We start from the raw sequence: 22,174 nt of genomic DNA, 5'->3' as shown, positions 1-22,174 counted from the left end.
TGATTTTATAATGGCCATGCTTGCAGGGGTTGACAGCTAAGGATCCACCCGGATCCCGCGGCAAGCGTTTCGTTGTCTATGATAGAATGAACGGGCAGCGCAAAACACACTTGAGGTCCGTATCACACTGATCAAGCGTATGACAGCAACTTATCAAGAAAACGTGTTGCTAGTTCCGGCGTGGTCTTTCAGTGACGAGTCAATTTCTAACAGGACGTTTCCCTGAGAGAGAAATTTTGACACATGAAGTCCCCTTTGTAGTGACTACTGAATCTGCTGTGGAACCAGATTCGCAGTCACTCCCAGGTGCTGGTTCACCAATTTCAAGAAATTAGTACCCTAACGTCAAGAAGGAGAGGCTTCTGCATGTCCAAAGAAATCGGCGGTAGATGAAACCCCGTGGGAAAGATGTCGCTTGCCAAATTGATCGTGAACACAATGATTCAAACTCTGCAAAAGAACTCATCTCCATCCTCTCCGCCCATGCGAAGCAATCAGGCTGAGAGACAAGAGCACCAGCCGCAAACCTCAGTGGTTTGATTCTGGGATATTCTTGAATCGATCTTCGCAAGCTACTGTAAAAGAAGGTGAAGGTCCCTGATGAATGGTTTCAATCTAGTCGCTGGGTATTCTCATAGCAGAGTTAACGTTACAAACAGATTTCAGTAGCGCAGTTGCCGAAATGCGAGCACATATGCGCAAACGAATGCATCCCTTAATCAAGTCTTGATTATGTTGGCCGATTACCATCTCGTGGAGCGACAAACCATCACACCACCTAAGATTCTGATTGGCTGAGCTGCAACTCGCAGTAATTGTTATCGACAACATCATGATGTTCTTTTGGTTGTGGTGGTTTAAGTCAAGATCATAAACATCTTCGTTGATGTGTTGTAATGTTGAGTTGATGAAGGCGGTATTGAGGGGACTGTGCTGAAGCTTATCTCAGTATCAGTATGACCCAAGCCTTGTGCGGTGTCCGCGGGTCGAAGATCATCGGTATCCCACATCATTATTGCAGGATGTACTCTGTAAAATGATTACTATTCATAATCTGAACTTGAGCCGAGCTTCGTGCGGCATCCGCGGGTTGAGGATCACCCGGTATCTAATTCGCCATTGCAGTGAGATAGAACAATTACTTTTCAAAAGTTAAGACATCATCTCAAAGGCCTTACGGAACTTCGCGGACCTTCACGGTCGCGCAGATACCAGTAGCAGGTTCCCGACAACTCCGAAGATTGCATACGAATAACTGACTGATCTCTATATTAAAGAATGCTTTAGTATATCGCTGATCAAATACAATCAGTACTCTCAACGGCTCTTCCCAACGCAACGTAAACAGCACTTCACAACTTCAATATCACTCCGCAATATCAACAGCCCTCCATAACGTCGACGGCATTTCGTTACTTCAACGGCATTTCGTTACTTCAACGGCACTTCAAAATTTCATTTATCACAGAAGTTTCGGATTTCCTCTATTCGGACATCTACCTCAAAATGTCTTGCAACCCCACTAATGACGGCTTTTCATTCACTCCTGATGGTGGAATATCCACAGGGCTGTCTAGTTCTTCGGTGATCACTCCGTCGCAATGCTTTACAAGCACTGAGACCTTGTACGACGCGATTGTCGTCGGAGCTGGGTGGACAGGAGTAACCACCGTGCGGGACTTAACCTCACGCGGTACGTAGTCCTTCCTTCAACACCACGCACTGGATTCATTCGAGGGAACCAATACTGAATCGGCTTATAGGCTTTAAGGTGTTGCTCTTAGAGGCACGTGATCGCATCGGCGGACGAACCTGGACCTCTGTCATCGACGGCCATCCATTTGAGTTGGGCGGCACATACGTCCATTGGGGTCAATCTCACGTCTGGACTGAGATTACACGATACAACCTGCAAGACTATGTGACAGACGTCTTCGACAACTCTGATGACACTACCTCTGGACTTAATGTAAGCGAATTGAAAAACGCGGAAAAATTAATATCAACACGCTAATGTTTGTGTAGGACTCCGACCTCGCGGAAGCTCTCACCAAGTTTTTCAACGTTGACGGGTACAATGGTGCTAAGGTTATACCGTTCCCGCACAATCCTGCGATTGGGGATGCCACCCACCTTAAATATGACTCGATGTCTCTAGACGATCGATTGCAGGAGATTCGCGGCGACCTTGACCCCAGCATCATCACTCCTCTGGTAGTGATGCTCCTGTGTAACGGCGGTGATTTGGAAACCAAGAGCTTTTTTGAATTTTTGCAACGATGGGCACTCTGTGGGTATAACGCCAAGGGATATGTGGATTACCACATACGGTACAAGTTGAAAATCGGGCAGTCAGATTTCCTGAAGCATTTATGGAAGCACGCCTTGCAGACCGGCAATCTTTCCTACAGATTTTCATCCCCAGTTAATTCGGTCGACACTACCAACGCCAACGATACGACGATTACAACGACTGATGGGACGATTTACCACGCACGAAAGGTCATTGTGACAGTTCCATTGGCTGTGTTGAAACAGATTTCATTCTTGCCAACTTTGCCGCACCTGAAAGCAGAGGCATATGCTCAAGCGACTGGGAATATTGCGGCTAAAGTTATCGCTGTAGCGACTGGAACTGACTGGGTCGGCCGTAGTGTATTCGCCGACAACGACGGCTTCACGTTCACGATGACTGGTGAATCAGTCGCCGCGTGGGGGAACGATACGGTCTTGGTCGCCTTTCACGTCAGTACGATCCAGCCTCGCACAGATCCCCACGGATTCTTGGACCAGTTACGAGCTGGTCATCCCGATTTACAGATTAAATGTTTGGTAAGGACGCAAGCTTTTCCCCCTTTATTATCCTTAGGACAATGGCTTACCCTCACCGACGTGTGTTTCGACAGATTTGGTGTGATTATACCAATGATACATACTTTCGTGGCGGCTGGGCCGTTGCGGACAAGGGTTATACGTCGAAATATATGGACGCGTTGCACGAACCCTTTGGCAACATCATCTTTGCCAGTGGTGACTACGACCATGGGTTCCGAGCATTTATTGACGGGGCTGTAGCACAAGGTATAAAGGCTGCGAGAGCTGTGGAACTTGCAGTGGGTAAGCGTAGTCGCCCAACACGTACATCCAACGGTTTATAGGACAGATATCAACTTCTCCTGTGTAAGATAGCGCTTCTTAGTTGGGAAATTACGTAGTATGACTGATCAATCTTCGAAAATGGACCTGCACGTGTGTTCCGGCGCAAAGCTTACTCAATGCGTCAAGAATCGAAGTCACGGGCGACGACCCAATGAACTACCCGGACCTCCACAACTCCACTTCTGTTTCCGAGTCCGGGCTCCACAGCTCTGTCCGGTCCCGCAAATCACCGCCGGCGCAAGCCGGCATGACTTTTTCAGTTCGCCTTTCCGCGGAGAATAGCTTCGATGTGGCTCGTAGCTTTTGTTTTTTTTGATACGCCATCGAGGCTGCTCACAGAAAAGCGTTGAAGGGAGCCACAAAGGTCCTGTGTATTCTACGCACTATCATCCAAATTCCGTTAGAACTTGGGGCAGAGTTTCCAGTACATGAGGAATAGAATCCACTGCTCCGACAGCCACGTTAACCGTATCTTGCTTTATCCAAGACTTGCAAATCGTGGCTTCATTCGGTCCCCAAAACAGGTTGACAGAGTGCCTAGGTCAAAATCATGTGTTGTACAATAATCAACAATCATGTATTTGTGTTATCTATGCTTGGGAAGCTCACCGGATGCTACATCACATTAAAACCCAACATAGTGTCTCTCACTTTGCTTTGTGAGTTGTTTCAGACGATAGCGTAGGCGAGGATTGAATTCGAATTCGCAGCCCGGTGTCGTCGTGGGTCGATACCTTTGTGGCTCTAGGCACTGATCAAGACCCATACTGTACGCCAATCTTCTCCTGATACTTAGCTCAAGCCCATCAATATGCAAGTTTACTAATAAGCATGACCAAACCTTACCAGAGTGGGCCGAGAAATGACGACCTTCAGTGGGATGTAAGAGAGATGAAGGTTTGACTTTTGTTTGGCCTTGGGGGCGTTTCCCTATTGAAAAACTTCACAAGGACCGAGGTATTTATTTCCCTGGACGAAGCCTGTCTGGACTGATCCTCATATCTTTGCTTGATACTTTACTTATTTGTTTATTCCTCACCCATCTTTCACCAACAACACTGAACTTGGAGTCAAGAAAAACAGATTCTGCACTTTTCAAGTCTGCGTCCCCGAAACCAACCAACTTCGAGTTGATCAAGCACCCCCGCGAGTGTCTCATCGTCAACCCTGACGGATCTCAACACGTCATGCAGCTGCAGTGGCCCCCATTCCAAAACCTGCCCGCGGACCTGGTTTTATCGATTGTCGACGCCATTTTCAACGAGTACGCGGAAGACATTGATCTCGGGTATGATGAAGACGAGTTCTATTGTGAGGAATGGGAGATTGACGAGTTCGTTCGATTCCAAGTGTGGAAAGACGTCGCCAATCTAGCCCGCGCCTGCAAGGGCTTCTATGCCCTTATTACCCCCGTACTCTATCTCAGAGATCTCCAATGGAACCACGCCTCGGCCCTGTTGCTTTCAGCCAAGAATGGCAGCGTCGCGGGGGTCTTGAAGTCCTTGGAATGCGGCGCAGATGTGGACCAGCAGGATCACACTACACTTTACGAGTATAGTGAGGAGGTTGATCAGGATTACAACGACGACACAGGCTATTGGACAAGATGGTACGAGTCTGGTCGAATGGGCGTGGACATTTTCGTCACGGCGTTACATTGGGCTGCAATTTATCGTCATCCGCAAGTCGTGGAGACACTTCTGCATCGAGGCGCCGATGTCAATCTCGAGATGGATTTCGGGAATCGACAGTCTGATGAACCACCTTATGAACATTTTGATCGAAGTTTGTTCATCTGTCGCTCTCTTTCAGAGCACGTGGCCACACCCGGGACCGTATTTCGGGGCAGTATTCCCCGAGGTCAGGACATGCTTTTGGAATACGAATTGGGCAGTCTTTTGAGTAAAGGCGGGAACGCTCTTTACTGCGCCTTGCTCAACTCGAAACGCTACCCATTCCCCAACGAGGACTACAGCAGGTCTTGCTTGCCGAACGCCAAGCTCCTCGTCGACGCAGGATCTTCTCTCATCACGTACTCCACCATAGGCCTCCACGCACTACACCAGGCCTGCGGAAACTGGAGCTTTGAAGCAGCGGACTTCCTTCTGACCCTGGATAGAGTCGGGATAGACCCCAACGTACGAGATACTTTTGGAAACACGCCGATGCACTACCTGGCCATGGGTTGTTCGTCAAGCTCTCACAAATTTCCAGCAGCCCTCGCGCGGCTACTGTTGCATCACGGCGCCGACATTAACGCCGTAAATCATGCTGGGTACCTGCCACTACATTACGTCTGTACCACGTCATGTGACAACCGGAAAGCCGCCATATGGCTTTGCAGGGAGGGATCTCACGTCATTCCGGGATTCATAGACTACTTCCAAAACTACTGGTCACAAACGTGGAAGTGGAAAGACGTAGAATCCGTCAGGGAAGTCGATGATGTACTTTTCTACGCCAGTCGGCAAAAAGAGACCAACACAGCAGGAATGATCCCCAGCCGTAGCTGTCAAATGAATGAAGCGGAGAGAAACGCAGTCAATCTCTATCTATACAGATTGTGGCGCAACCGTCTCGTTGGTATCAAAGAGGCCGGGATGCGTGGAGGTAATGGAACGATGGATCAGTCTATGGCTCAAGAGGTTGCTGACAACCCAGAGGTGGAGAGCTGGAATTCCGGGCAGTGGGATTCATTCTGGACAGCAGAGCGGCAGAAGCTGCCACCTTTCTGAATGGCTTATTCGTTTTCTTATCAATATCTCATCCTTTTGAGCTTTGCGCATCCATTGACTTTGCGTATATGCACACACTTGCTTCCAAGACGTCAAAACCATGGAACATGTCTTGATGAATGGCCAGCCTTGATGATAACAAAGGCATCCCATCACATCGTACTTCAATGGTTAAGTTGAGTCGACTCACAAGCCGCTATCATTGGCAACCTAGAACTGGCAACCACAACAGAGCCTTGCGCTTGCCTGGAACTGGAAACCCAAATCATTGGACCGGGCTAGGAACTATCTCCGCAAGTCAAATCTAAATTCTCGTCTCGTGTCTCCGAAACCCCTCTGCTCCATGATATCAACAAGCACTGCGCACTGGATATACGCACTCTCCACACTACTTGCACTCAGGACAACCACACTCATCCCCGAAATGTCTGGCAAACATCTTGCCACAATGACCGGCGCGTCGGAGGGAGTCAAGCGCTCAGCCATCGGGAGTCTCCCCGTCGACCTGCTTTTGATCATCATGGATGAGCTCCTGGACAGTTACAAGGAAGACATCGAGCTCGGTTATTTTGCGCCCGAGATCGCCGAAGGCCGACAAGACGAATGCACATTCGCCCGATTCGACGTATGGAAAGGCCTCGTCCGCCTAGCGTCCACATGCAGAGCATTATACAACGCCATAACCCCGGCCATCTACCGCAAAGACGTGAAACTGAACCACGCCTCCGCGCTGCTCCTCTCGGTCAAAAATGGCAACATCTCGGCCGTCGTCAAGTCTCTGGACCAAGGCGCGAACGTGAACCAAAACGATTACACCGAAGTCGTCAGATACCAGGGGGAATGCCCCCTGCACGACCACGAATCCGCGCGTTGGAGGATGAAGTACTGCGTGTGGACGGTCCGGGAGATGGTCAGACTCAACATCTCGCCGCTGGTCTGGGCCGTGTTCTACCGCGACACAGAAACGACGAAGCTCCTGCTGGAGCGCGGCGCGGACGTCAACGGGTTTCTTGACTTGCCACGCGACAAAATGTATCACCTGGGCGCGTTCATGCCCTGCGGCGATAGACGGTTTCTCTGTCCCTCCGTCCGCAGCCTCTTTCGTCAACTCGACTCGAAGCTTGGCGACGCACCTGGTGGCCTGGAGATCCCTCCCAACATAACACGATGCCTCGACCCGTCTTTGCGGACCGGCGGCAACGCCCTCTACTGCGCTTTACTAAATCGTTCCAGGGCCGACGGTCACTACTTTGACCGGGGAAAGAGGGAGCCCTGGGCGCCGATCGCCAAACTCCTAGTCGAAGCTGGTGCCGATCTGGTCACCTTGAAATCCATCGGTCTCCACGCCCTTCACCAGATCTGCGGCAACCTCAACTTGGACATGGCAGGGTACATTTTGAAAAGGGGAGTCGATCCGAACGTCAGGGACCACCTCGGCAACACGGCCCTGCACTACGTCGCGCTGAACTACCGACACGGCTATCACGACCGCAGGGGCGATTGTCCGTCGCTGCTCGTACGCTTACTTCAGGACTACGGCGCCGATGTCAACGCGGTCAACAAGGGTGGCTACACGCCGCTCCATTACTGCTTCATGTTCGAGTTGCACGACAACTTTGAAGCCGCTCTCGCGCTGTGCAAAGCCGGGGCCCGAATCCCTTCGGGCTTCGTTGGAAGGCTTTACAGGATTCGCATAGAGGTGAGCAGCTTTTACTTCCGTGACCTCATCGATCAGACTATTGTGCTAGCAAACCAGGCAGAGGAGTTTACCGGAAGAACAGTCATAGCCTCTCCAGACGGGGTAAACGAAGACCTAACGCGAGCACACCATGTGTTGTTTTATTGGCTGTGGCGCCGTATTCTGGCCACAACATACATCGCAACAGGAGACGACGAGGATGACGTGGAGACATGGACTCCCTATGACTGGGCGGTCTATTGGCATGCTCAACACCGCTTGGTTTACGGAACTTAGATTTAGTCTGAGGAACACTCAACTAATTCAAACCAATCTGTTAGTTTCAGATAATATTAGAAAATAGACCATGCGGCATGCCACAACGTGGATGCGGAACGAACGCGTCCAGTATACGCAGGCCTGACAATCTGCCGTAGGAATTACAACCCAAAGCTGGCACTTGGGACTATCTAATACGGAGAAGCCTGCCACAAATTCTCTCATCATTATTGTTTGCCAGTAGTTATCAACCAGAAACAAGATCCAGGCGCCGCCCACTATTTACAGTGAAACTTCCATGTGTACGCATTACTCGACCCACCTCAACAGCTGACCCCATCAAAGATCAAACGTACTCTGCCGTGACCGTATCGTAGCGTTGATCTGCCAAACGTCAGCACTCAGCAATGGAATACTTCGGACTTTATAGTAACTTACTGTTATAAAGCAATGTGTATGTGGTAGATGCAGACAGATAGACTGCCTCAATCTTGCAGCTCAGCTCGTAGTACCACTGTCCATCGGATCCCTGGCGGCGGGCGAGCTGGTTTTCGGGGATGTGACTAACATCGGCTTCCACGTGGACAAGCAATGAGACGTTCTCGTCTCGAGATACCGGGGCAATCCGAGTCGAGCGGTCGGCGTAGATGTCCATCTTGATCTTCTTGATGCGGCCTTGGCTGCATAGTCCAGTCCACACAAAAGATGTGAAGAAGGGTTCATTCTCAGAAACGCTGTCACTGCGCTGGATAAACCACTCCATGGTGTAAACTTTGTAGCAGCCATCTAGACCGCACCAGTGACGTTTGTGCTGGATATGGCTGTGGATCTTGGGGTCGTACTTGGTGCGCCACTCGGTTCCGTAGTGCTTGCGAGCCTTCCGGTTCTGAACCTTGACCTGGGTAAGGCGGTCGGGAGACACCTGAGCGAGACCCTTCATGACCGCGCCTTGAACAACTGCTTGCCAGGCGTTGGGCGGTTGCATGATCTGGATGTTTCTGTCGATCGCGTTGCGCAGACGCTCCTTGAGGTAGTTGGAGGCACCGAAGCCACCAACAAGCAGCACGGCACTAATGGTCACACCGCTCGCAGCGATCTGGTCTTTGACAAGTTTGATGCACTCAAGAACGACGGGTTCGAAGATGGTCTGAAGATCGGACGCCTTCAGTCCAAACCTGCCACGGTTGATGCCGAGCTCCTTGTTGTTGTTGAGACCTCCGACGGGAATGGTGTAAGTCTCGTCTTGGGAAGCACCCAAGGTAAACTGACGCTTGACCTGCGCGGTTTCAGTCATATGCAACTAGTAAAGTCGGGGATGAATACAGACCTTCTTCTCGAACTGCTCCATAGCTTCGGCCATGACCTCCTCGTCGAATCCCTCCTCCTTGCCCAGCTTCGCCCGAAGGAACTTGGCGAAGCGCATGTTGAGGAAGGTAGAACCACACAAGGCACCGGAACCCGGGGCAGCCTCTTGAACTTCCAAGATCGGCTTTAGGCTGGTGATGGTGTAGGAGATAAGATCCACAGTACCACCACCAGCGTCGACCACGACTACGGTATCTCCAACCTTCAGTCCGTGGGGGTCCAGGCCATGCAGAGCATAGATAGCGGCGGCTTCTGGCTCTGAGACGAGGTGAATGGGAGCCTTGGATTTGGAAAGGCCCGAGGCTCTCTGACAAGCCAGCTTCGTCTTTTCCTTTGCGAGATCAGACCAGATGGCGGGAACAGTAACGACGAACTCGAGAGGAGTGGTCTTGACAACTTGTTCGCCGAGCTTCTCCCGCAGGGTGTAAAGCAGATGCTCTCCGAGGGCCGAGATGTAGTCGGTAACTAGCTTGTCGACATTGCGACCGCCTCTTGCCTCCGAAGAGACGGCCTGTCCCATGCTCTGGAGAGAGGGGTCAAGATCACTGTTTGCGATTAGCTATACATCCTCCCAGCCATGATATTCTAACTCACAGCTTAAACCACTCGACAACCTCGTCTTGGGGCGCGTTCATGGGAATTGAGAAGCCCCATTGGACCTCATCGCCATCGTATCTGAGCTTTGTGGGAACCTTGTCCGAAGACTCACCCTCGCGGACGGTCTTGCTGATGGGCCATGTCGTGATGGCAGTTCGGCGATCGGCGCGTTGAGTCTCGGCCCAAGCCACCCCGGAATATGTGGTTCCGAAGTCGATGCCAACAATGATCTTGCGCTCGCTGATAGCAAGCTTGTCGAAGCTGTCCATGTTGGCGAATCTGGTGGGTGCTGGGTATCACAAGGTGGAGAATCTCGAGGAGAGGGAACACGGATTAAAGAAATATGCAAGGAGAAGAAGAAATCGCAGAATGCCTAATTCCACGGGGAGATTCTCGACAGTCAACTGGCGATTCGGTGGCCTCAATTTGGTTTTCTGCCAAGCTTGGTTGGATGCGCCCCAGCTTGACGTGAGAGAAATGATGAAAGAATCTGGAATCAGTTAGTCCAGAGGAAAGAGAAGAGCAGGCGAAAATGTCCAGCCTTCCTCGTGATGAAGTGAGAAGGTTGAATGAAGGTTGAAGGTCAGTAGGGCAACGGGAATTCCGCCTTGAAAGCTCCAGTGAAAAAGGCAAACAATAAGGCCAGTCGGAGGCACCGGCTGAACCTTTTCGAAGCAAGTAAGTACCTTCGAGAAGAGAAGGTACGTGTGAGGCTGGCACACAAGGTAGGAGTACATGCCTGCCTTCGCATGGAAGCTTCTCTCCAAGCTTCCTTCCCAGTCGAACCAAACGTCAAGGGACGAAGAAGGAAGGCCCTTGATAGGTCCGTATCTTCAGCAGATTGAAAGTGGGGCCGCCGCCCGGGCACGATTTCCAGCATTGTCCGATATCCTCTCGCCGTTTCAACGAACAACATCGGCATCCACGGTCAGCTCACCGAAATCAGGCAATACATTTATTGAGGCCCCCAGCTCAAGGCTCACATGAATCATCCTATCTTTCGAGCCACAGGCGGCTTGGGTGTGACAAGGATAAGTAGGAACACTGAGGGCCGCCACGGACCAGCTCCGCCCGGCATTGGTGGGTCTTTCGCGACCTGCACCCGGGCGTACCCACCCGGTGCGAAATGCAAGCTGCCCTGATTCAGCGGCACGTACCTAATTGGGTTTTAGAGGCCCACTTCCCCAGGCTAAACAGGTTCCACAATGAGCTTGATCCCTGAGCTTCAAGAGGCCAGGGTACCTCATTTTGCCTCATCGCTGGCGACGCGTCGGTCTCCGGCGACAAGATTGAGGAAGAATCGGGGTTACGACGCTTGATTTCCGTGGAAAACTATACATATATCAGCAGCAATTCATCTGCCAATAAAATGGTGCGCTGCCTTTTTTCAAGTTCGGGGGAAGACGGTCGTGATCGACAAGGGACCTGCAGGATACTGTATGGGTTGCACTGTTTTGGGACGCACGTTTAGTTATGGTTTCTCTTCAAGACGCCCGCTTTGTACCGTAACTCGGACTTTCCTGCCATTGAATCAGGAGACGAACCCGACAGATATCATGCCAAACATGCTTAGCATAATGGACAAAAAGAATAAACCGCCTTTGATGAATAACGGCTCTGACAAGTATCGGTACCTTGTCTGGCCTGCGTCACGATTGGCCAGCCCAATTTGAGGCCCCCACGTCACGCGAAACCTTCACCTGAGAATATCAAAGGCAGCAAGGCAAGAGCAAGCCAGACGGGTAGGAAACACCAGCATGGCCGTTTTTAATGATCGGCCAGAAATATTAGAAAAAATCAAAAGTAAATCCCAACTTCCAGTGACAACGTACTTGCCGACGCATGTGTCTGCTGCAGCTCCTGCCCTCGTCCCATTCTACACACTTTTTGTCTTCCAATTGGAAACTCAGACCTCTTTTTTGTCGTCCAAAGACGGCATCCATCATTGCCGTTGTCCAGCATCCCCCGTCGACAACATGAAAGAACCCAGACAACTAGAGCCGACCCTCCCGCAATACCGGGAGAATCCAAAGCCCCCGACCCCGGAGAAGACATCCATCGACGTCGACCCCGCGTCCATTCCTCTCGTGGATATGAGTCCTACCTACAGCTCGGTCCTGAAGACATCGAACGCCGTCGACAGAGAGCCACCTAGCCCTTCTCTCAGCTCTAACTGTGACGTGATGGGATTCGCAAAGGTTGAACTGCCGCCTCCGGCTCAGTCACACGAGAATGGCAGCCATGTCAAGGGCCAGGGACCAAGACAAGCTCTGCCCAAAGGCCTCGTCGCTACCCGCTTTGCCAATAATCCTCCCCCTCACCAACCCAAATCTCCCGCAATGTCCGTCTCCTCAATCTCCTTCATCGACGGCGACGATTTGATCGATTTCGGGACTGACGTCTCACCATCCACAAGGGATACCTCTCAGGATTCCAGCCCGAAAAGTCGTCACGTCGAAAGAAACACTGGTTTCTCCAGCGGCAGTGGCCCGCACGCCTACAAAGACGTCGCTGAGCTTCAGAGAAAACTAAAGGCGTCCATCGCTCGGGCCGAGATCGCGGAAGAAAAGGCCGACAGGATGGAGAAGAGAATCGAGGAGATCAAGAACGCCAAGTCTCCTGCCCTTACCGAAGCAGAGCGGGACATGGATGCTCTTACCTCAAGCTGCAATGAATTAAAGACAGAGAACTCGGCGCTGAAAGAGCAGCTGAGGGACGCGCAATCGCACATTTTCAGTCTTCAGCCATACCGCAAGGAGCTCACTCCGGAGGAAGTCGGTCGTGTGAGTAAGACTCTTTTCTTCACCTAGAAAGCATACCTAACAAGTTGGCAGCAATATGACGACCTCGTCGAGGGAATCACCGATTGGGTTGCCAAGTTCATGGCTCCTCTGCTGGAAAACCATGCAAAAGGCGTCGACGAAGTCCTCACCAATGCGCGCAAGAAGCCGACCGACACGCTCAAGCTGAAGCAAGCGATCCACATGTACGCCGACCTAGTTCACGGTACGGGGTTTCCTGAGACGGATGAGGACATCATCATCGCCGTCATCATGAGATTCCTCAACGACCACATATTCCAGAAGGTTCTTTACGGCTGCTGCGGGGGTTATGTTGAAGCACTCAGCTTCACTGAGATGGCCATGCGGAACCATGTTGAGCCCAAGCGAGGTAACACAACCGACACTTCAAAACTTGTGAAGGCAGCACTAACGAAATACATAGACCTCTTTGCCATTCGCACATGGACTGCCGAGGCCTACAACGCCATAATCAGCTCTCGGGAGTTCCGAGGCGTCAGAGAGAAGAGGATGAAAGAGCTCACCATCGAACTGGCCAGCAATTTCAAGATCCTCTGCAGAAAGGAAATGTCTACACGGTTCTTCCACGGCTTCGAGGAGAATTGCATCAAGCCGGCAATGCAACTCTATGAGAAGATCCAAGTGTCGACGCATCACTTTTATTTCGACATCAACCCCTACATTATGTGGGGACAAGAGGGCGAGTTCCAAACGTCGACGGACTTCTTCGACAGCTTGCTGGACTTAGACTGCAAAAACATTCTCCAGAACCGTAAGGCCTTCAACTTGGCAAAGATGGACCCGCCGCCTTCCAACAAGGAACTTTACCACCGACTGCTCAACGTTTGCACAGTCGCGCCAGCCGTCTACATGCGGCAGATCGGTCGGAAAGACGCACTCCGGGAGCCACAAGTGGTGCGCCGCCAGCAGATGTTGGTAGCATGGGGACCGCAGGAGAAGAAGGAAGAGTTCGTAAAAGAGGGCGAGCAGACACTTCTCGCTCATCTTTACAGTGCAAAGAACGAACGCGAGAGGGCAGAGGCTGGTGGATGGACGCCATTCCGCTGGGGAGGCTAGGGACATCGCGGACGGCCTTTAGTTACTACTCCTCATTCCCTTTGCATGACCGGATGAGGCGTTGGAAAGGGGTCTGGGTTGGCATTTGCACCAGGGATATACGGACATGTCAGATATATACCCAACGAGTAGAATTGATGGCCAAAATTGCATCAAGCCAGTTTATGATAGACTTATTTGAGAGATGAAATGGGCTTCAGCCAGCACTCGTTCGGCTTGCGACGCGGAGGAACTGATCTGCATTAGCTATCAAAGTTGAGAGTCACAACGATGTTTCCGTATGCTACGATATCTACCCCTAAGTACCTAGAGTACACCTTACTTGTCTTTACTAATGTCCAGAGCTCAAGTCGCGTGGGCGTTCCTGGCGTTCAATTGAGGCCTGCAACTACAGCATGCATTATGTATCAGTACTTCATCACTTGGCCGCGGTTCTAGACCCAAGAACCAGGAATCATGGCAGTGTCTGCTTGGCCGTCAGCTGAGGCAAGTCTCGATTTCGAAGCAGGAACATGGATCTCAGGACGCTAAAGATTAAGTAGTTGATGCCTGCTGGGGGAAGGGCAGGACGAACGACGGCTGCCGATCTGGCGATCATTAGTGGATCTGGCGTGGGGTCGGCGGGGGCCTCAAGGTACCGCCTGGACCCGCCCGGAAGGACCCCGCCTGAGGTTGCCGGTACCTGCGGAAGGTGCATGAAAAGTCCCCCGAAGCTGGAAAGTACCTGCGACAAACGGAAGGCTCACGTTGCGAACGGACCTGCCATGCCATGAACCACTTGGACGGACCTTAAACTGGAGTTGATTCTGCCTTCAAGGCTGCCCCGAACCGGCTCATCTGATGCTTTTCCACCCCGTTTCCTATGCGACCGCCGTCATTGGCACTCTGCGTGTCTACCTATCTCCAGGGGTCCAAAGATACCTCTGTGAAGAAGAAGACTAGACTTGCAGCAATTCAGGACCCTTCTGGCAGCGATACCTCTTGGCTTTCGTACCGACGACCTCCGCCGAGACGAGGCACCTAAACTGCACTGCGTGCCATCTTCTTTCGACTCTCCGAAGCATCATCAACGTCTTAGTCAATGGCTCCCATTTACAAGGGAAAATTGGCTGGCACTTTACTCATCCCTCCACCACTTCAGACCAACCGTTGGCGTCAACAGCCGCACCTCAGGATCCCCGCCATCGCTACCTCGCCTCGTGGCCTGACTGCATCAACTGGTCGCTCGGACGGTGATGCAAGGTTTAGGGCCCGAGTAATTCACCAAGCAGAGTGCAAGGATGATGCCAGCTCGTTACCCGCGAAATTCCACGATGTTCCGCCTTCCTGCGGAGGACTTCGATGATTCTTTCCAGCAACACCCTGCCACGACGGACGATTCGACGCGACAAGGAATACTGTCCTCTGGTTTTTCTTCTTCGTCTTTGGCAAAGACTAAACGGTCCACCTCCGGCGGCGACAACGGCAATACCAACTCGTTTCACGACCCTCCTTCGTTTCGAGACGAAGCCTTGGCAACACGCTCTCCGTCTTACACCGCATCTTCCTCCACGTCGCATCTTGCGCGCGACAGCTTTTTCAGCGCCAGACGCCCACCTGTCCTAACTGAAAGAGCCTCGGATACTGCCAACAACAGCCAAAGTGTACCTTCTTTGAGCCAGGGACGATCAACCAGAAATGTCTCTTACCTCAACGGTGTTCCTGTAAGTAGAATGCTCGCGACCACCAACAATGAGCTGCCGCCCAGCTATTACACCCATCCAAACAACTCGTTGGCCGGAGACTTTCACGATGTTGACCTCGACCCTCCTCCCCTCTACGACTGGGTGATGATGATGGGTAGCCGCCCCCCGACCCAGGAGCAGCAACCGTCAACGAGTCGAGACGCCCCAGACCGGGCTCGGGTTACCACGCCTGACGCTGATGATCGACCTCAAACTCCACCGAGAGCCTTTTCCTACGGTACAATCAGCGCCGGCATCATGGCCGACTTTGACTTCCCCACTGCTGCTCCACGGCAGTCTTTCGAGGCAGTAGAAGTGGCGGCCCCATCGAGACTCTCCTCTCCACCTCAACGGGGATATCGACCTACAGCGGCATCTATTCTCGAAGACTTTGACCCGGCTCCCTTCTCTCCTCATACGACAGGTGGGAGTAATAGCACCGCTGCCAGCACGCCGCCAATGATGTCGCCTATAGTTCGACCCAGGTCTGCCTCGCTGCTCGCGTCAAACAATCCGTATGTTGCGCTGCTGCAACAGAAGGAGCAAGCTATGACGGTTGCCTTTTTGCGAAGCCAAGAAGCGGCGACTAGTTCGCGATCTGCAGACCTAGCGGCTGATGACTTCAGGTAAGTTCGCTGCCATAATCCTTTCTCTTCTCCAAACCGTTTTTGCAGCGGTTTGTAAGTCAGCAAGCCGGCAACTTTCACTGCTTTTCTTGTCAAGGAAGGATTCGAGCCCGCTAACAACCTCAGCTTCGGTCAGCGGTATCAAAAGGCGGCAGACACCACGGACGTCGTGGTCACGAGACAGAGACTTCCAGCCAACGACCTCGGAGGCTCCAGAGAATGTCCCATTTGTGCGGAACCGAGGGAAGCTTCCGAATTCCCCATTCTGAGCGTGACGCCCACTTGTACACATCCGCCTGAAGCATGCCTAGACTGCTTGCAGATGTCTATCAGGTCGGACCTGAACAGCAAGCTTTGGACCGAAATCCGATGTCCTGAATGTCGAGAATTTCTCGAATACGTCGACATACAGAAGTACGCCGATGAAGAAACATTCGCCCGGTGAGACACCCTGCCTCATACTGGATGAAATATGACTGACACCGTTAGTTACGAGGCACTGGCTCTTCGTGCGGCGATGGCAGAGGCTGACAACTTCATTTGGTGTACCGCTAACTGCGGTTCTGGCCAGCTCCACGACACCGGCGAAGATCAGCCCATCGTATCATGCTTGCATTGTGGCCAGCGGTCTTGCTTTACGCACAATGTCGCATGGCACGAGAACCTGACTTGCGAGGAGTACGACTCTCTTCTCCGTGATCCCGAGAACTTTCGATCCAGCATTGAAATGGAAAACGAAGAGATCGATACTGCGAAGCGCGTCCAGGAGGACGCCGACCGCGCCATGGCGCAAGGTCTCATGGCCGAACAGCAGGCCGAGATCCAGGAACGCGAAGCCAGGGAACGTGAGGAGAGAGAACGAGCACTCAAGGCCACCGCGTTGGCAAGAAAGGTCGCTGCTCGGCGCAAGGCAGAGGAGGCAGAGAGTACGGCTACGTTGACCAGAACGACAAAGCCCTGCCCTGGATGCGGTTGGGCTATTGAGAAGAACTCAGGATGGTGAGTCTGTCAACCTACCCCCTCTTGGACTTCATACTAATATGCTTTTCTCAGCTCGCACATGACTTGTAAGTACACTACTCATTTCCTTCCAGTTCCAGCTGCCGTCGTCACCCAATGTCTCCGACGTGCCCCTACCAGAATCGTGTCAAACTCAAGCCAACGAAATCACAGGCATCAAGTGCCGTTACCAGTTCTGCTGGGGATGTTACACCGTCTGGCAGCGAGGTCACAGCGTGCGATGCCGCGGGCCCGTGAACGACGTCGACTGAGACGGCGGAGCTGCGAGAATAAAGCGCTCGTCTAACGTGGGTGCCGTAACTTTCTAGGTTCGCGATGCAGACACGAGTTCTGCTACGAGTGTGGGGCGGATCACAAACTCATTTTGTCAAAGGACAACAGCGTACATCGCAAAGACTGCAAATTTCATCCGAATAATATGGAGGTCGTGGGAGATATCGGGTTTTGGGGCTTCACTCCGGTTCGTCGGCGCCGTGTGGCCCGTCGGCGCCGATGAGGTCACGACTCCCGGTAGACAAATTGCATCTGACCATCGCGCGGGGGACGATTGATACCTTGCATCTGCAAAGCACTGTATTTTCAGCGCAGGAGGGATGGGGGAGTTTTTGAATTTCTTAATTTTTACTGGGGAATGTTTGGTGGGTAGTTCTTTGCTGCGAAATGATACCTGAATCGCGACGTCGCGGCATCGGTCACGGCTAGAGGTCGCAGGTTCCCGCGGACGACATTTCGCGATGGAGAGAATGGATGGAAGCTGGACATTAAAGAATCTTCGATTGCCGAGTCAAATCTACGCCGAAGCCTGTTTAGTAGGGTAAAAATCTGGTCTACATATGTACAAAAACTTGCAAACCGGTAATAGTACTTAAAATCCCATCAGAATCGTTTCATGCTACGTTCCCCCCAATCCCGAAGGCGCCGCCCTTTGTGTGTCGTGTGTATTTGTGCGTCTGTCCACCCTGTCGCTGCCGCTTGACGAGGCCTACGCGGCCGTCAACTCGGCGATGCGGCGCTCGATCTCGGGGACCTGGCGGAGGAGGACGTCGAGATCCTCCTTCTCGTCCTCGAGCTTGAGGCGGCGCTCGGCGTCGAGCTTGGTGAAGACGTAGTTGCCCTGGCCGTCGAACTGGAGGATGCGGCTGTGGTACTTCCAGAGGCTGCGGCGGTGGCTGACGGTCATGAGGGTGATGCCGAGGGCCTTTGCGTTGTCGTACATGACCTTTTCGGTGTCGAGGGTGACGCTGGAGGTGCACTCGTCGAGGATGGCGTAGCGGGGGCGGTGGTAGAAGAGGCGGGCCATGGCGACGCGCTGCTGGAGGCCGCCGGAGAGGACGTCGCGCCACTCGGCCTCGGCGTCCCAGCCCTGGTCGTAGAGCTCGGGGAGGTGCTCGAGACCGAGGAGGGAGAGGATGGAGAGGAGGTCTGCGTCGGTGACGCCCTTTGCGCGCATCTGGCGGAGGGAGTCCGGGTAGGTGATTTGCTGGCGCAGGGAGCCGCGGGAGAGGTAGGGGCGCTGGGGGATGTAGAAGATGTCGGAGAAGGGGGGCTTGTAGACGGTGCCGCCGTAGACGGGCCAGAGGCCGCCGAGGATGCGGAAGAGGGAGGACTTGCCGCAGCCGTTGGGGCCGAAGACGAGGAGGTGGTCGCCCTGTTTGAGGGAGAAGGAGAGGGCGCGGACGAGGACGTCGCCGTTTGGTGAGATGATGGGGCTACGGGTGCGGTTAGTTGGATGTTGAGTGCGGATAGCGGGGAGACTTACACGTTGATGAACTCGATATCCTTGCTCTCGACGACGGTGCCGCGGCCCTTGAGGATGGCCTCGTTGTCCTCGGTACCGGAGCTGGACACGAGCTTCTTCTCGAAGCGGCCGGCGCGGATGTCGTTCATGACCTCGAGGAGGGAGTCGACGCGGGAGGTGTAACCGGCGAGCTCCATGATCTCGCGGTAGGAGAACATGATGCGGCCGAAGGCGTCGGAGGCGGAGAGCAGCATGCGACGGTTGGTGACGAAGCTCTCGGTGCGGTCGCCCATGTTCATGGAGATGTGGCCGGGCATCTTGACGAAGACGGGGACGGAGCAGAGGAGGAGGCCGAGGGCGCCCCAGAAGTACTTGATGACGAAGTCCTCCATGAAGCCGTGGTAGAAGCGGCGGCGGAGGATGTAGTTGACGTGCTTGATGAGGGTGAAGTAGCCCTTGTCGAGGGTGTCCTTCTCGGCCTCGTGGCCGTGGTAGAGGGCGACCTCTTCGGAGTGGTCGATGAGGCGGGAATGCTGGAAGCGGAACTCGCCCTCGAGGCGGGCCTCGTCGGCGACGTATTTGCCGAAGGGAGGTGTGAGGGCGCGCATCACGTTCGCGGAGAGCTGGACGAGGAGGGCCATGGAGACGACGCCTTCGCCTCCGACGCTGCGAGATAGGGAGTGTGTGTAGATGGTCTGGAGAGTGGTTAGCGTTGTGGAAGGCGTGATGATCGAGGGATGTCGCGTACCATGTCCAGGATCGGCTTTGCCAGGTTGCTGTACAGCTCAGCTAAGCTGTTGGAGAATTTTGCGACATCGACCGCGATCAACTGATCAGGGTTGTTTATCCTGTCGTCGAGGGCGGAGATGCCGTAGAATGTCAGCTTGGAGAGGTACTTGTCGTGGATGTGCTGCGTTAACCGTGTCCGGTACTTGAGCGACAACTCTGCTTGGTGGTAGGATAACTGCGTCCGTTAGTAGGCCGCTGCGAACAAGTAGTACTCCGTCCAGGAAACATACCATTGAGTTCGTGAATGTTGCCGGTATGGCGATCAGCATCCACCACACGATGCGCATCAAGAATTCCCTTCCATTGCCCTTGACCAAACTCTTGACAATCGCACCGTCCATCGCCGCGACCTTCAGACTGATCAACGTTCGCACGACCAGGAAGAAGGAATGACTGATGAGCAGCCGCGCCTCTTTACTCCGCCAGCCGGGTATGACGATCTTGAGCAGGCGCAACAGAGACTTGAAGAACTCGCGGTTCAGTTCGACCTTCTTGCGCTTCTTAGTGACATCCTCGTCGGAGACGGCCTGCAGCGGAGCGCGGGATTCGCGGGCGGCGGCGTCCCTTACGGACGCGGCCTTCTGTTCGGATATGGCATGGCGGATGCGGTTCGCGAGGGCGACGAAGAGGGTTATCCACACGGCGCGCGAGATGCGCGTCCGGTTCGAGAGGTACAGCTGCGTGAGCTGGGCGATGAGGTTGCGGATGGTGCGGTCGCCGGGAGGGGATATCAGGGATACTTTGGATTGGGCGGCCATCGTGGGCGAGCTGTCGGCCCCGCGAGAGGGGCGGGAGAGGTTATCTTCGTCGAGGGTTGTTTGTCCGGTGAAGGGATTCGGAGAGGCGAGAGGATGGCGGATCGGATGGTGGAGGGAGACCGTCGAGGGTGTGCTCGGCTACGTCACCGGCAGCAGCTGGGGAATTGGAACGTCAGCGCATTCGTCGACGTGCGCGATTGTCGTGGATTATCGCAAAAGATGGAAACGTTGTTGGAAAAAGGAACCGTCAGCAGCAAAAGGAAGGACGATGTTGACAACGGCGTGCCGAAAGAAACATGGCTGGTCACACGGCTCTCTTCGGACGAGGCGCTGGGCCGGTTTGCTGGTGCTGGTGTTTAGCGGAAAGTACCTCCCCACGACTCGGGGGTCTTCAGTGCTTGCCTTTGTTCAGCAGCTGGCTGTCCCTCGGCCCCGGAATGACAGTGGACACCTTTGGTGCAGAAGGGGCGGGATCCATAGAAGGCGGTGTTTTGATTGGCGAACCCCGGAAAATGCTTCTGGGGCACCGTTCCCATGTGAATCGGATGCCGGTTGCATGTGATTTGCTGTCTGGGGCTCACCATTATGTAAGTGTCTTATGTAAGCTTCGCTGTGTTCAATGCTTAGTCAGTAATGAGGCTTGACAGCAGCGAACGAACATCTTCACCAGCCACACCGCGGGGCAGTCATCGCCGAAGGCTTTTTGGAAGGCAATATTTTTTCGATTCCCCTCACCAAACTCCATCACCAAGCCCAAGCCGAAGAACCACCACCATCCCTTCCACGACAACACCGACAAAATGGCCGATGACAACATTTCCATCTACGACGAGATCGAAATCGAGGACATGACCTTTGACGAGGACATGCAAATCTACCACTACCCCTGCCCGTGTGGCGACAAGTTCCAGATTGCGCTTGTCGACCTGCGCGACGACGAGGACATTGCCGTGTGCCCCAGCTGCAGCCTCATGATCCGGGTCATCTTTGACAAGGTGAGTCTTTAGGTAAACACGACGGAATAATGCATGCTGATGGCGCCTTTCAGGATGACCTGCCCAAGGACCCCGAGGACGATCCCGAGCCGGCCGTCGAGGAGGCTTCAGCCCAGATCCCCATTGCTGCTTAAGATGCCATTATCATAAGTCGACTCGTGCGACTAAGGAGAAAGTGAGAGAGCTGAGGAACGAAGAACAGTATCACTCGCTGCGCATTATAATGCAGCAACCCTTTATGACTCTATTCGACATCTCGCCATACCCAACGATAACACATGCGGAGAAACGAAGGAAAGGGGACCACCGCGCCGCGTCGCTCACGAACACGATCACAGCGAGGCCGCCGTGTCGTCGTCCTGCTGCGATTCCATGCCACCCTTTGACGAACCCCTGACCGGACGGTTCACCCGGCGCAGTCTCCGTGACACAAAGCTGGGGTGCGACGGCGCACTTAGGTCACTTCTCCAGGACAGTACGCCGCGGCCCCTTTTATCCTCACGGGAAGGGAGAAATTACGCCGGAGGAGATGGTTGTACTTGGTCACCAAGGATGCATCATACAACCGTTGGTTTATGCCGTGGTTGTGGAGGACACCATGCGGGCACCGTACGATATGAATGTCTGCCTCCATGCTATGCAGCAACGCCTTTTCTCTAGATGTAACCAATAAGCCATATCTGGGGGGAAACACGTCTAACGAGCTGCGGACACCGCAGTTCAATCAGCACAGCCTGTGTTAAATTATTGGACCAGTTTAGGCTGAAGGCTCTATCGAGCTTTTGAGAAATTGTTTGCGGTCGATGTCGTCAGTTAGCTTCAGGTCTCGTCCT

The 22,174-nt window shown here is 53.3% G+C and overlaps 7 protein-coding genes across 7 annotated transcripts; 5 read left to right on the top strand and 2 right to left on the bottom strand.

Annotated features, from left to right (window-relative positions):
- Nucleotides 1–1,506: 1,506 nt before the first annotated feature.
- On the top strand, nucleotides 1,507–5,424 carry CkaCkLH20_03689 (uncharacterized protein; the record flags this gene model as incomplete). Its single annotated transcript, XM_038886408.1, has 5 exons — nucleotides 1,507–1,693; nucleotides 1,764–1,969; nucleotides 2,026–2,745; nucleotides 4,260–5,297; nucleotides 5,374–5,424. The coding sequence occupies 5 exons, from the start codon at nucleotides 1,507–1,509 to the stop codon at nucleotides 5,422–5,424; spliced, it is 2,202 nt and encodes a 733-aa protein (XP_038748250.1).
- An 894-nt stretch (nucleotides 5,425–6,318) lies between these two features.
- On the top strand, nucleotides 6,319–7,869 carry CkaCkLH20_03688 (uncharacterized protein; the record flags this gene model as incomplete). The annotated part of the gene is made up of 1 exon (XM_038886407.1): nucleotides 6,319–7,869. The coding sequence occupies one exon, from the start codon at nucleotides 6,319–6,321 to the stop codon at nucleotides 7,867–7,869; it is 1,551 nt and encodes a 516-aa protein (XP_038748249.1).
- Nucleotides 7,870–8,197: 328 nt separating this feature from the next.
- CkaCkLH20_03687 (uncharacterized protein) lies at nucleotides 8,198–10,082 on the bottom strand (the record flags this gene model as incomplete). The annotated part of the gene is made up of 4 exons (XM_038886406.1): nucleotides 8,198–8,235; nucleotides 8,290–9,127; nucleotides 9,179–9,761; nucleotides 9,811–10,082. 4 exons carry the CDS (start codon nucleotides 10,080–10,082, stop codon nucleotides 8,198–8,200), a joined length of 1,731 nt encoding a protein of 576 aa, XP_038748248.1.
- A 1,707-nt stretch (nucleotides 10,083–11,789) lies between these two features.
- CkaCkLH20_03686 (uncharacterized protein) lies at nucleotides 11,790–13,691 on the top strand (the record flags this gene model as incomplete). Its single annotated transcript, XM_038886405.1, has 3 exons — nucleotides 11,790–12,596; nucleotides 12,648–12,984; nucleotides 13,039–13,691. The coding sequence occupies 3 exons, from the start codon at nucleotides 11,790–11,792 to the stop codon at nucleotides 13,689–13,691; spliced, it is 1,797 nt and encodes a 598-aa protein (XP_038748247.1).
- Nucleotides 13,692–15,004: 1,313 nt separating this feature from the next.
- On the top strand, nucleotides 15,005–17,312 carry CkaCkLH20_03685 (ring finger domain-containing protein; the record flags this gene model as incomplete). The annotated part of the gene is made up of 6 exons (XM_038886404.1): nucleotides 15,005–16,041; nucleotides 16,090–16,095; nucleotides 16,168–16,482; nucleotides 16,531–17,040; nucleotides 17,095–17,108; nucleotides 17,215–17,312. 6 exons carry the CDS (start codon nucleotides 15,005–15,007, stop codon nucleotides 17,310–17,312), a joined length of 1,980 nt encoding a protein of 659 aa, XP_038748246.1.
- Nucleotides 17,313–18,043: 731 nt separating this feature from the next.
- CkaCkLH20_03684 (ABC fatty acid) lies at nucleotides 18,044–20,346 on the bottom strand (the record flags this gene model as incomplete). Its single annotated transcript, XM_038886403.1, has 4 exons — nucleotides 18,044–18,770; nucleotides 18,821–19,494; nucleotides 19,548–19,763; nucleotides 19,819–20,346. 4 exons carry the CDS (start codon nucleotides 20,344–20,346, stop codon nucleotides 18,044–18,046), a joined length of 2,145 nt encoding a protein of 714 aa, XP_038748245.1.
- An 800-nt stretch (nucleotides 20,347–21,146) lies between these two features.
- CkaCkLH20_03683 (diphthamide biosynthesis protein 3) lies at nucleotides 21,147–21,475 on the top strand (the record flags this gene model as incomplete). The annotated part of the gene is made up of 2 exons (XM_038886402.1): nucleotides 21,147–21,341; nucleotides 21,395–21,475. 2 exons carry the CDS (start codon nucleotides 21,147–21,149, stop codon nucleotides 21,473–21,475), a joined length of 276 nt encoding a protein of 91 aa, XP_038748244.1.
- Nucleotides 21,476–22,174: the final 699 nt, after the last annotated feature.

This window comes from Colletotrichum karsti (genome assembly GCF_011947395.1).
Source record: "Colletotrichum karsti strain CkLH20 chromosome Unknown Scaffold9, whole genome shotgun sequence".
NCBI lineage: Eukaryota > Fungi > Ascomycota > Sordariomycetes > Glomerellales > Glomerellaceae > Colletotrichum > Colletotrichum karsti.
Note: the sequence above shows the minus strand (reverse complement) of the source record. Positions and strands in the feature narration are given on the sequence as shown.